The following is a 14,891-nucleotide window of genomic DNA, read 5'->3' as shown; positions in this document are numbered from 1 at the left end:
AATTCTTTAGAAATTAAAGGCAGATTACACTCCAAGGTTGAAGTGCTCATTATTTCACCAATTTCCATAACTTAATCATACTCATTCCCAAAACTTTTAGCCACATTTAGTATTCTGTTCAGGTTTCAATATTTGTAAGAAATTCCTTTTCACAGCATATCATTCCAAAAGGGAACATTTTTAATGCTCCATTATCCCAATACATTTTTAAAAAATGTCTTGGGATAACATTTTTTAAAAACTTTCTGGTTATAGTGAAAGTGAAATATATAAATTATAAATAGTGACATATAAATTCTAAGTGAATGGGAATCTTTAAAATATAAAAATAGTACAATATAAAAGTTCATCCTTCAAAAATGTGAACTTTCCTGTCATATTTTACTGGACAAAGATTAGGAATATTGTCAAGTTTATAAAGATTTCTAAATATTATATTCATACCTTACAACATACTGCAAAAAGCTTGAGTGGATTTGTAGCTTGTTGAACATAAAGCAGGTTTTTAATGAATGCCTTATACAATTTTCTTTGGACTGGAGTCATTCGAATTAATAAAACATGTTCATCCTTATTTGGAAGAGAAGACTGAAGTACAGAATGACCTCGCCTAAAAAATAAAGTATACATGCATGTTTATCTAATGATTAACGAAAAATTAAATGTAAGCAGTAAAAATTTCTTTGTAATATTAAATAATTACATTTCATAACAAAATTAGAGAATTCCATTCAACATATAAGCATAGTATGGCCTACGTAGCAGAAATTTCCATAACAACCACAGCCTATATTCTAAGAAAAGCTTTCTTAATGTAAATTAAAGGCATGTGGGGCACTAAGTGCATGACCAAATCAGCACCACTTTCCATTATTTAAAGAAGAAAGTTAGTTAGCTATGTAGGTTCAACTACATTTATACAGTAATGAACATAATTGCTATATTAGGGCCCATCCACTAGACAAACAGAACATTCTGGAATGTTGCCAGCAAGGGCTTATCTTATATGGGAACATTATATCCTACTTTAGTAGCCTAAATTCAATGATCAATTTTCATCAGGGGTGGCTAAAGGATTTTCTAAAGGAGGGAGGGGAATAAAGAAGTGTTATCAGTGGTAAAAAAATCCTCATTATTTTAATAATGGGGGGCACAGTCTCTTTAGCCGCTACCTGGGACTGCTCCTGATTTTCGTTACTCTAAATTAGCAGCTCCCAAACTACTGAGATCTACGGACCCCTTCAAAAAAAAAAAAAGTTTGCAGTCCCCTACATATATATAAACACATATTACTCGATACCCTTCTGAATGTCTCACGGGCCCACTGGAACTGGTCTACGGACCCCAGTTTGGGAAACTGCTGCTCTAAATCACTGGTTTACAAACTTTTCTATATGCAAAAACCGAAGATTAAACAATTTGCCTACAGGAGATCTCAGATTTGTAATATAGTAGAATGTCAGTTATCTGGAATAATTTGAAAGGCGCCTCCGTAGCCATGTGGGAAGGAGCAGCAGTGCGTAGCATACGCTTCTTGATTAGACTGGGGTTCGAGCCCGTCACCACCAAATACGGCGGATGTGGAAAGGTCAGGGAATGACCACCGCATATTCCCGGAGCAATATGGCCTTAGTTGCTAATGCTCCCAAAAAAAACCGAATAACAATAACAATAATTTGAAAGGCTGATTTTCTTTCCTTTTTTTATTTATTAATGGTAATATCTGAGACAAATGTTTATTATGTTATGAGAGTATTTCTATCTGTTTTTTTTCCCCTTCATATATATGGTGAAATGTTGGATTAGGAAACCATGAGTGAGAGTTTAGTCATTCGCTTCCATGAACCCAATTTTCCATGGAATATTTTTTTCTCTTTATTTCATATTATGATCGTTGTATAATTTTATAGCTGAAGGCTTAAAATACTCATTAAAATATTATAGCAAAAGTTTCTCTCAGTACTCCCAAGTTGAGTACTGAGAGATAAGCTATATTTTAATTTCATATTATGTTTATTTTAGCTCCAGATTCAGTTTGGTTGGTTGGTTGATTGAATTTTTATTGGCGAATTAGCTTCTAAGGCTATAATGCGCCAAGACGAGGTCTTATATAAAAAATTTTAAACATTCAGTGACCTAATTAGTTAGGTCACTATGGCCGACCGGGCTAGCCGAGTGGGTAAAGTACCTGCTCGGCAACCCAAAGGTCGCGGGTTCGATTCCCGCCTCGGGCTTGGATCAAAGTACTGCAAAAACCTTGGGAGGTGCAATATGGCCACAGAAGCCGATGCGCCAACAACTACCAAATCAAAAAAAAAAAAAAAAAAAGGTCACTATGTCAAAATGTATAAGAGATAAATCAATAAAAATCACAATAAAATGTAAATTTTATACACGAGCAAAAACGTTTATTGCTTTTAAAAATCTAAAAAACAGCAGACACATTGTCATTGTCGGATAAAATCTGACTGAGTGTATACGGCTCAGTCAGATGATTAAAAGCGGTAAAACAAGTATTGCTAAAATCTGGACAGTCAATTAAAATGTGTCTGATAGTTAAAATTGTGCCACAGGACACACACATAGGAGGGTCATCGGCCATCAGCAAAAAGGAATGAGTCAAATGACTATGTCCTATGCGGGTCCGGGCAAGAACAACTTCCTCCTTACGGTTCCTGCGCAGACTAGACTGCCACGGTTCAATTACAGGCTTTATACAATATAGTTTATTCCCAGTCTGTCTATTCCAGGAATCCTGCCATTGGGAATGTATCTTTTGATGTATTATTTGCCTGTAGTCTGTATAGGGGACTAACAGGCAGCGGTTATTATTGGGAATTGCTGATTTGGCTGCAGCGTCAGCCAAATCATTTCCCCTAATCCCAATGTGGCTGGGAATCCAGCAGAAGCGGATATCGTATTCGCGTTCATGGAGAACGTGAATCTTCTGCTGAACGCTAGACAGAACTGGATGACAATTATATCTCACAGATATTAAAGCCTGTAACACGATTGAGAGCGTCGGAATATAAAATGAACCATTGGTATTGGCATTTACTAATGTGATCCAAGGCTAACTCTATAGCGTGCAGCTCTGCAGTATATATGCTGCATTCAGAGGGAATCTGCTCCGATGTAGTGCTGTCTCTAAAGACAGCAGCATATGATTCCGACTTCGAGCCGTCTGTGTAGACTGGCGCGAAGTCAGAATGTACAGTTCAGTGTGCTGAATGAAGCTGCAGGTAGACAGATGATGGAGTGTCCGACTTTTCCCAATTTCTAAGGGACAAGTCACATGCCAGGACATGAGCATGCCAGGGTGGAAGGGGTTGCTTTGGTGTTTGGGCAACCTTGTCTACCTTGATATTAAGTTCTTTGAGTAGCTCTTGGAGACGAATACCAAAAGGACGATTGGCAGTCTTATGGGTGTTATACAAATTTTCCCATCGTGGCTCAAAAACGAATGGCCACGTGGGATGGTCTGGCAGGGATTTCAGTTTTAAAGCGTACTTTAGAGACAACTGCTTACGTCGAAGGAATAACGGCGGTTCATTTGCTTCGACGTATAAGCTCTGGACAGGAGATGTTCGAAATGCTCCAATAGCGGTGCGGAGAGCCTGATGATGGACAGGGTCCAGCCATCGAAGGGCACTGTCTCTGGCTGAAGAATATACCTGGGACCCATAATCTAATTTCGATTCGCACAAGTGCACAGTAAAGCCGTAGAAGGGTGCATCGGTCTGCACCCCAAGATGTAGAGGAGAGCGAGCGGAGAATATTAAGGCCTCTTGTGCACTTTGTGCGGAGTTGACGGATATGATCCAGAAAGGTCAGCTTTTTGTCAAATATGAGTCGCAAGAATTTTGTGTCCACTGCTACTGGAATAGCATTTTGTCTGAGCCTTAATTCAGGTTCAGGATGAAGATTACGCTTACGACAAAAATGTACGCAAACGGTCTTCTCCGGCGAGAACCTGAAGCCATTAGCAAGTGCCCAGGAATTGAGGCAATCAAGGGCTTTCTGCAGTTGTCTTTCAATAATCCTCATGTTGCATGACTGACAAAATATGCTAAAGTCATCAACATAGAGGGCACTGTTTATAGTTGGAGGAAGTTGTTCTGCGATGGAATTTATTTTGATGGCGAAAAGCGTGACACTTAATACTGATCCTTGTGGTACTCCCTCCTCTTGGCTGAAGGAACGAGAGAGTGAGGATCCCACACGAACTTGGAAAGATTGATTGGCTAAAAAGTTTTCAATAAAACAGGGGAGATGTCCTCTAAGGCCTAGGTTATGTAAATCTTTTAAGATGCCAAATCTCCAAGTTGTGTCATGCGTTTTCTCCATGTCAAAGAACACTGACATCAAGTGTTCGCGTTTTAGGAAAGCATCCCGGATGGATGTTTCCAGTCTAATAAGATGGTCCAAAGTGGACCGGTTCCTTCGGAAGCCGCACTGGATGTTGGAGAGAAGGTCATTTGATTCTAAATACCATGTTAAACGAAAATTAACCATTCTCTCCAGAATTTTGCACATACAGCTAGTCAGAGCAATAGGACGGTAATTAGTAGTGACTTTTGGATCCTTTCCTGGCTTAGCAAAGGCAAGAACGATTGCCTTGCGCCAGAAATCCGGAAACTGCCCTTCAATAAAGAATCTATTATATAGAAGGAGCAGATAATCCATAGATTTTGGTGAAAGATGCTTAATCATTTCATAATGGATGCCATCTGGTCCAACAGCACTTGCATTGGAAAGAGTTAGGACTCTTTTCAGTTCCTCTATAGTGAATGCCCCATTGTAGGGATAGAGGCCCTTGGACTTAAAACTAAGGGCCTGCTTTTCAATTTTATGTTTCAGGCCCTTGGACTTAAAACTAAGGGCCTGCTTTTCAATTTTATGTTTCAGGACCAGGAACTCTGGGGAATACGAAGATGTTGCAGAGATGTTAGAAAACGTTTCCCCAAGAGAATTGGTTATTGCAGTTGGATCTGCAATAGCACATCCATTATAATCTAGGATTGAAGAAGGGTGGGATGTACTTTGTATATTTTCCCTTCATTTTCCGGATTTTATCCTAGACTACCTTAGAATTGGTAGCCTGGTTAATAGATGAGGTAAAACGGATCCATGATTCCTTTTGACTCTGACGGCGAATGTAGCATGCTTTGGCTCGTGCACGCTTGAAGGCTATTAAATTAACAGTGGCAGGATATCGGCAGAGTATCCCCCACGCTTTGTTTTGAGCCTTTTTTGCTGCTGTGCATTGTGAATTCCACCAAGGTTTGGGAAATGGTGGAAACCGGGCAGATGTTTTTGGGACAGCATTCGCAGCTACTTGGACAATGATTTCTGTGATGTATGTTACTGCGTCATTGATAGGCTCCTGACTGACTGTACTGAGGTCAAAATTTGCCTGATGTTGGAAGGCATTCCAGTCAGCCCGATCAAACTTCCACCGTGGTAACCTTAAAGGAAGACACGGTCTCCCACTGTGTAACAAGGTTATCACAGGGAAGTGATCACTTCCGTATGGATTCTCCTCCACTTCCCAAGTGAGTGAAGGGAGTAGAGAAGGGGAGCAGATAGAGAGATCAATGGCAGAAAAAGTACGGGTAGGCATGTGGAAGAAGGTGTTTGTTCCAATATTTAGAAGGGAAAGGTCATTGTCATTTAGCATACGCTCTATGACTTGTCCCCTTCTATTGATTTTAGCACTACCCCACAGGGTGTTATGCCCATTAAAATCCCCGAGAAGTAAGAAAGGGGGAGGCAACTGCGTTACCAGATCATCAAGGTCTTCCTGGGAGATGTCAGTCCCAGGTGGCAAATAAATAGAGCACACAGTTAATAAAAATCCCACTGAAAGGCGAACTGCAACAGCCTCTATGCTGGTTGTAACTAGCAAGGGTTGAACTGGGGTCTGGTTGCCCACAAGGATAGCCACTCCTCCATGAGCAGGACCGTCCGCAATTCTATCCTTTCGAAAAAATGTGATGTTATGCATGGTGGGATCATCATTTGCTTTTAGATAAGTCTCCTGCAAGCAAAAGCAAATTGGCTCGTGCTTTTGCAGGAGGGCCTTGATGTCATCAGTATTTCACCGATGACATCAAGGTGTCCTATCAATGTTCTATCGAACTTTTGCAAGTAGAGATAGGGACGTTGTTTGTTTGTTTGTTTGTTATTTTGGTTTTTAATCAAGAAGCCCGGTTTTTAATCAACAAGCGTGTGCTGCTCCTTCCCACCTGGCTACGGAGGCGCCTGATAGGGACGTGATAATCCCATTATATAAGGCTTTTGTTAGACCACACTTGGAATACTGTGTTCAAGTATGGAGACCGCACTTAAACAAAGACATTGAACTTCTTGAAAGGGTGCAAAGACAGGTAACTCGCCTGGTGAGATCGGCAAAAGGGCGTCCTTATGAAGAAAGACTTCGAATATGTGGGTTGCAGAGTTTGGAAACTAGGCACCTTAGAGGAGATTTGATTGTAGTGTTTAAGGCTCTGAGAGGCATCAGTAAAATGAATGAGGACAAAATTTTCAAGATTATAAATGATGCTAGAACTAGGGGACATAAATTCAAGTTACAGGGGGCAAATGTTTAGAGTGTGGACTGCAGGAGGTTTTATTTTAGCCAGCGAGTTATAAATTACTGAAATAAGTTGCCTACATGGGTGGTAGAGGCTGACAGTTTGGGGAAATTCAAGGGTCATCTGGATAGTACCTTCAGGTGAGGGAAGCGCAGAGGATGATAAATTTAATTTCCTTTTCTTTTATTAATTATTATTATTTATTATTTATTTATTTTCTTTTTTTTCAGTTTTATTCGGGTTTTTTTTTTTTTTTGGCTGGTGCAGCATAAGGCTTTCTTGCACCATGCGGCCATTACTAATACTAATCATACTGCAAGATAGCTAAACTTGACCCAGGAAGGTAGATGACCCCAACCCAGCTCTTCCAGCCCATCTGTCATTCCCAGAATTTAATTTTCCGAGTGGAGTCTGGGAGACTCCTGTGTGTAGTTACGAGTTAAACTTGTCTGAGCATGCACTCACTTGTTTGTACAGTCCACTCAACCACAGAGCCTATATAAGTGGCACATCCCTTATGTGGTCACAGTACTCCTGTAAAAACCATTGTGAGCTCTCACCGTGTGTTAGTTTTCTTTTAGTATGGCAACCAGAAAGTGTATAAACAATCCCAACATATTTTGTTACACATGTGGTTGTTTTGTTCCTGTAAATTAGAGGCGAAATATTACCGATTTTGTAAAAAAATCGTATTATGCATATTCTGACTTAAAACTAGGCGATCAGGATAAATCTTGGGCACCACATAAAGTATGCCATACATGCGTCGAACATCTTAGAAAATGGAGTCACACGAGCCAGTAAGCCATGCCGAATGTTACTTTTGTGTATGTGATGTTAAAGGTTACAATTCAAAAAATAAAAAGTACATCAAATATCCAGATCTACCGTCAGCCATAAGACCGGTTCCGCATGAATCTGACTGCCTATAAAACCTCCACCAGAAACTTTGGAGTCCACATCTTCCACCGAAGCAGAAGCTAAAGAGGTTAGTGAAGAGGAATGTTATCAACCAGAAAATATTTTAATGCCACAGCAATTCACACAAGTTGAACTGAACGATTTAGTAAGGGACTTAGGTCTTCCAAAGTATGCTGCTGAAATTCTGGGATCCAGACTTCAAGCGAGGAACTTACTTGCTTCAGGTACATCATTTTCCTGGTACAGAAATCATGAAAGGGAGTTTATATAGTATTTTTCACAAGAAGGTCCTCTCGTATATTGCAGTGATATCGCTGGTTTAATAAGTCTTAGGAGCTCCATCATATGTTTCTAATGAATGGAGACTATTTATAGACTCTTCTAAGACTAGTTTAAAAGATGTTCTTTTGTATAATGGAGATAAGTACATATCTGTGCCAGTTGCTCATTCAGTCTACTTAAAAGAAACCTATGACAATCTAAAGTTGCTTCTGTAGAAAATTAAATATCAAGATCACGAATGGCAACTATGTGGAGACTTAAAAGTGTTATGTATATTGTTGGGGCAACAGGGTGGGTACATCATTGTGAATATTTGTGAATGGGATAGCAACAGGGTGGCTATCCCATTTACAAATACAGTCAGTCCTCGTATAACACGTGTTTACACTACACGAATTCGATCATGCACGATTTATAAATAGGGGAACGATATCGTATATAACACGAACCGAATTCGCTTATGCCTGATTCACCTTTGTGTTTACAAGAAATGGCAGTAGAATGCGGAATCACCCCAACTGAACACAACACGATAGCAATGAAGAGAAAATTCTGAAAACGTATTTATGTTTTTTATATCAGTGAAGGTGAAACGCTTTTCGCCATAATAACGTAAAAACCCACACTTCAGCTATCGGTATTATCGCAAATGCAATTAGATCGAGTTTACTACCAGTTTATAACAGATTCCACTAGCAGAAACGCAGCTGGAAATAGTTTTTATTGTTTTATGGTAATAACCCCCAGAAATGTGCTTTAGTAAAATGTGAGCTATTGAGGTGTTGGTGTGTCTCTGCCTTTATGGTGTTGTTTATTCAGCTGCTACACGTGCGCAGCTTTGTTTATGTGTATCAAGCGTGCCTCCTCATTTTGTAGTTGTGCTTTATTTCCTAAAAATGAGTAAAATACTTAAAAGGTGTGAAAAGGAAGCATTCCTGGTGAAGACACTACAGATTCAGAGAGAAAAAGAAAAGCAATACGGTATCGATAAACAGAGGTGGACTTGGTCAAAAATTCTTACCTGGGAAAATTTGTAGCGGCCTCATACTAGCGTTTATGGCCAAAATCACACTGGCCTCCGGCCCACCGGGGTTTCCCCGGTAAGGCTTATGGCCAGTCCACCTCTGTTGATAGAGAAAAAATAAGAAATTTTGAAACACTTCGAGCGAAATTAAGACGTGATATTGCACGTGCTACTGGCCTAAATGAGGCAACGTTGAGAATTAGAAAGAATGTAGAGAAAATAAAAACAACTTTCATAGCAGAACAACTCAAAGTGTAATTAAAATCCATTAGATCAAGACACAACGGCTGTCATCTGTTTGGAGAGAAAATCATCATCATCATCAAGAGGAGTGTTTCCATTTACAATGGGTTTCCTCAGCCTACAAGTTATTTCTTATTAGGAATTTTTTCCCACCATAAAGTGTGGTTCAAGGTGTCTTGGTCGGTTAAGCCTCGGGCTGTCATGCACTCCCGTACTCCATCCATCCATGTCCTCCTAGGTCTTCCTCTTGTCCTTCTTCCAGGAGGTATCCATACCAGGATAGCCTTTGGATATCTGTTTTCTTGCATCTGTTTTACATGTCTGTACCATGTTAGACGCTTTTCTTTGATGGTGTCAATAATAGTCTTTTTCACTTCCATTTTTTCCCTTATGTCTTCATTCCATTTTCTGTCTCTTCTAGAAGTTCCTGCTGAGCGTCTCCAAAAATCCATTTCTGTGGAGAGTAATTTGTTTTCCGCTCGCTTATTCAATGTCCAGGTTTCCGCTCCATAGAATAGAAGACTTTGTACAATCGTTTGAAATATAAGTTTCTTTGTTTTATTTAGGATGATTTTGCTCCACAGAACAGAGTTTAACGTGCCGATAGCCTTTCTGCCGTCTGTAATTCTCTTATTGATCTCTGCTTGGGATGATCCATCACTTTGTGAGATTGATCTCAAATATTTGAATTTATCAACTTGTTTGATTTTAAAACCTGCAATATTCATGATTTTTTAGACCCCTGTGATTTTTAGACCCCATTGTTTATATTCCTCAAACAATTGATGACATGCATACTTTGCATCTTCTAAGTCTTGTGTTATCACCACCTGATCATCTGCAAAAAGTAAATTGTGAATATAGGTGTTCTTATTAATCGGCAATCCCATTTTATTACATTTTTTTGACCAGGATCTTAGGCAGATGTCGATATAAATTTTGAAAAGTGTTGGTGACATGTAACAACCTTGTAATAAGCCTTTTGAAGTGTGGAACTCAGGTGACAAAGCTGATCCCACTTTAATTTTGCATCTATTATTCCTGTAAATTGCCTTAATAATGTTAATCAGTTGTCCATCAATATTTGCCTCTTTCAGTGCTTCCCATAAGAGTTTTCTTGGAACACTGTCATATGCCTTTTCAAGGTCAATGAAAATCATAAAGATTTTTTTTCCCCTTTGATTGGCATTTTTCAAGGATCTGTCTTACCGTTGAGATATGATCTATACATGACTTCCCAGCTGAAAAACAACTTTGTTCTTCTGATACCCCGATTCGAGCTTCTAAATGGTTCCCGATCCATTTTCCAAGGATCTTTAACAGCGGGTTCAGGATGCATATTCCTCTGTAATTTGAACAGCTTTTCCGATCGCCCTTCTTATAAATTGATGTAATATATCCTGTTATCATTTCTTTCAGTATTTCTTCTCCTCTCAGTATACTATTTAACAGTTTTTGTATCAGTACAGCCATCCCTCTTCCTCCATATTTCAGAAGTTCCATGTAAGATGGAGAGAAATGGAGAGAAAATCAAACAAAAAGACAAGTTTGCTTACGATAGAAGCAAAAGCATTGGCAATATTTTATTACGTAATAGTTGTAATAAAATACGTATTTTATTACGATTATTTATTGTGTTTGGTAATGTTTTGGTTACAAATGTGTGCTCAATCTTGGGTGGTCAGCACCTAACCCTATTTTTCCAATAGGGCCTGTTATTTATATCGCACGAGGATTTCTAGGAACACAACTATTGTGCTGTACGAGGAGTGACTGTAATGCCATGCTTTATTTGTGAATGGGATAGCAGAGCTAAAGCGCTGCATTGGACAAAGAAGCAATGGCATCGGAGGCACAATTTTACACCGGGGTCAAAAAATATAGTGCACGAAAGTTTGGTGAAGATAGATAAAATACTTTTACCTCCCCTGCATATCAAGTTAGGCATAATGAAGCAATTTGTTAAAGCACTGAATAAGGATGGCAACTGCTTTAAGTAACTTTGCAGTAAATTTCCCAGTTTATCTGATGCAAAACTTAAGCAGGGTATCTTTCATTGGTCCCCAAATTAGAAAATTGGTTTTAGATGGTCAGTTTGAAACTACTATGACTGATGTTGAAAGGGAAGCCTGAATTGCTTTTAAAAGTGTAATGGAAAACTTTCTAGGAAATCATAAATCACAGGATTATGAGAAAATTGTTCAAAATATGCTCGAAAAGCTTCGCAATTTAGGTTGCAATATGATCATCAAAATTCACTTTTTGCATGCCCATCTTGCTCATATGAGCGAAGAACAAGGGGAGAGATTCCATCAGGACATAAAGGAAATGGAGCAGAGGTACCAGGGAAGGTGGAATACAAGCATGATGGCCGACTACTGCTTGTGTTTAAAAAGAGAGAAATCTGGCACTGTACATAAAAGAAAAACGATTAAACGTTCTTTTCAAAAAAGAGACGAAGGTCTGATTAATGAAAGTTTCAGAATTTTGATTAATACTTGTTATTAATCAAAATTCTAGTATTTACATATTTTTTGATATATGAAAATGTAATCCTATCAATTGTCATTACTAAATACAATAAAGCCATATATGTACTTTCGTAAAACACAATACTTTTTTATTTCTTAAACTGTGATGTATCTGGATGTGATAGAAAAAAATCTAAGTCATATTTGAAATCACAGCAATATATTTCGGCAGTAGGATCTATTGAAATCCAAACCCCAGTGAACAAACTTAAATTTGCAAACTAGTGTTATTTAATGAGAAAACGTTGGCACCTACAGGTGAGTAAGGCTCCTGTGGTTTATGGCATATACCCTATAATCTTAAAGGAGGCGGCAAGTGAGTGCATTGAACCATTAGTATTAGTATTAGTAACGGCCGTATGGTGCAAGAAAGCCTATGGCTTATGCTGCACCAGCCAAAAAAAAAAAAAAAAAAAAAATCCGAACAAAACAATGATAAAAACAAAAATTAAATAAATAAATAATAATAATTAATAAATAAATAAAATGAAATTAAAAATTAAATAAAAAGGAAATTAATCCTATCATCCTATGCGCTTCCCTTACCCGAAAGTACTATCCAGATGACCTTTGAATTTCCCCAAACTGTCGGCCTCTACCACCCATGAAGGCAACTTATTCCAGTAATTTATAACTCGCTGGCTAAAATAAAACTTCCTGCAGTCCAATCTAAACATTTCCCCGCGTAACTTGAATTTATGTCCCCTAGTTCTAGCATCATTTATAATCTTGAAAATTTTGTCCTCATTCATTTTACTGATGCCTCTCAGAGCCTTAAACACCTCAATCAAATCTCCTCTAAGGTGTCTAGTTTCCAAACTCTGCAACCCACATATTCGAAGTCTTTCTTCATAAGGACGCCCTTTTGCCGATCTCACCAGGCGAGTTACCCTTCTTTGCACCCTTTCAAGAAGCTCGATGTCTTTCTTTAGGTGCGGTCTCCATACTTGAACACAGTATTCCAAGTGTGGTCTAACATAGGCCTTATATAATGGGATTATCACGTCCCTATCTCTACTTGCAAAAGTTCGATAGATCATCGATAGGACACCATGGGCCTTCCTTGCAACCTGTTTACAATGCTCAGAGAATTTCATGTCTGACCGTATCGTAACACCCAAGTCCCTTTCCTCCAGTACTGGGTTTAGTTGAACTCCACCAAGTGAATAAGTTATTTTGGGATTACTGTTTCCCAGGTGTAATACCTTACACTTTGTTGGATTAAAGCACAGCTGCCATTTTTCTGACCATTCTTGAAGTCTATCTAGGTCTCTCTGATAAAAACAAAAATTAAATAAATAAATAATAATAATTAATAAATAAATAAAAATAATAAAATGAAATTAAAAATTAAATAAAAAGGAAATTAATCCTATCATCCTATGCGCTTCCCTTACCCTTCGGGTAAGGGAAGCGCATAGGATGATAGGATTAATTTCCCTTATCCATTAAGGCTAGTTATGAGAGTATCACTGGACTCAGGAGAGATTGCACTGGATTGGTGTAAATTGGAACATAAAGGCGGTTCTAGGAGTGTAACAGGAAATTACCGACTAGCCAGTCTAACTTCAGTAGAAGGGAAAATCATGGAGACAATGATCAACGGTGGAATTCAGGATCATTTAGATGGAAATGGAATTCTGTAGGATACACAGCATGGTTATGTGAAGGGAAAAATCATGTTTAACAAATCTGGTTAGGCATTTTGACAGGTTACTTGTGAGCTGGATTTAGGGAATAATTTCGACATTGTTTATTTGGATTTCAGAAAAGCATTTGACTCAGTTCCACATGAGTGTTTACTTTATAAGTTGGAGCAGGCTGGAATCACAGGGAAAATCCTTAGATGGTTAGCACGATGGCTTGAGGGCACCAAGCAGATGGTTGTGATAAATGGTTATTCCTCAGATTGGGTTAATGTAAGAAGTGGGTTTCCCCAAGGATCACATTGGGACCACTGTTGTTTATGATTATCTTAAATGACATCTATGAAGGGATGGAGGGCGTGATGTTTAAATTTGCAGATGATGTAAAGATCAATAGAGTAGTTAATGATCGCCACCAAGCAGAGCTTCTTCAGAGTGACCTAAATAGATTTTCGGGGTGGTCAGAAAAGTGGCAGCTATTTAATTCAGCAAAATGCAAGGTCTTACACCTGGGGAACAGCAATCCAAAAATAACTTATACACCTGGTGGAGTTGAACTAAAGTCAGTAGTGGAGGAACGGGACTTGGGAGTTACGATACGGTCAGACGAAGTTGTCCGAGAATTGTGGACAGGTTGCAATGTTGCATGGTGTCCTATCGATGATTTATCGAACATTTGCTAGTAGAGATAACGACGTCATAATAACATAAAGGTGATTTTATAACCTTTATGTGATTAAATTCTAAACAATTATTTTTTTAAAATTAATACCGAAAAACCGGTATTTTATTTATCAATACCGGAAAAAAATGACCGGGATCTCGGTATTGTAAGCCCTAGTAAATACCTGTGTGTGTGTGTATATATATATATATATATATATATACAGGGTTGTTAAAATTAAAGTATCCCTATGTCCCTAAAATTAATGTATCCGTATTCAAGGGAATGACTGATTTCTTATATTTCATTATATAGAGGTCCGACTATATATTATTTCAAACTTTAAGCAGCTAATCAAATTCTACAGTTTCTTTGCTGCTGCTTTATGTAAATTGTCATCTATTGTTATTATATAACTCTGAATGTTTTCCCACCTTCTAATGAATTGTATTTAAATATCAGAAATAAGTTATTTACTCTACTTTGCTCTTTTCACAAATTGGATATATTCATGAAGCTGATTAGCTGCATCAATATAATCACCTCTGAGGTGAGTTGAGTGAAGTATATAAGGTTAATAAAATGAATAAAGTCTCAATTTTTACCGTTATAAAAAATTCACAACTAGGGGACATAAATTCAAATTACAGGGGAAGAAGTTTAGATTAGATTGTAGGAAGTTTTATTTTAGCCAGTAAGTTGCTGATTACTGGAACACGTTGCCTTCACAGGTCGTAGAGGTTGGCAGTTGGAATAAATGTAAAGGAGAACTGGATAGTTACCTATGTGAGGAAGTAAATAATTTGTATTTGCTTATCTACTGTTTTTTTTGGCCAATACAGCAAAAGCCTGTGGCTTCCTTGCACTATATGGCTAGTACTATAACTATTACCTTTTGAATTATGGAATACTTTTAAAGCAAAAATCACAACAAAAGCCATGAATGCTTATATACCATTAACAAAATACTGCACAAGGAGGATG

The 14,891-nt window shown here is 38.2% G+C and overlaps 1 protein-coding gene across 2 annotated transcripts in view; it reads right to left on the bottom strand.

Moving 5' to 3' along the window:
• LOC150076569 (helicase ARIP4) overlaps positions 1-14,891 on the bottom strand; it is a 566,013-nt gene that overhangs the window by 232,283 nt on the left and 318,839 nt on the right. For both annotated transcript variants that reach the window (XM_090388127.1, XM_090388128.1), the window contains one exon: positions 445-610. In XM_090388127.1, the coding sequence (XP_090244253.1) occupies positions 445-610 (166 nt within the window). The remainder of the gene's footprint in view (positions 1-444; positions 611-14,891) is intronic.

This window comes from Mastigoproctus giganteus, chromosome 13 (assembly GCF_048544385.1).
Source record: "Mastigoproctus giganteus isolate SK-2022 chromosome 13, ASM4854438v1, whole genome shotgun sequence".
In the NCBI taxonomy this organism is placed as follows: Eukaryota; Metazoa; Arthropoda; class Arachnida; order Uropygi; family Thelyphonidae; genus Mastigoproctus; species Mastigoproctus giganteus.
Note: the sequence above shows the minus strand (reverse complement) of the source record. Positions and strands in the feature narration are given on the sequence as shown.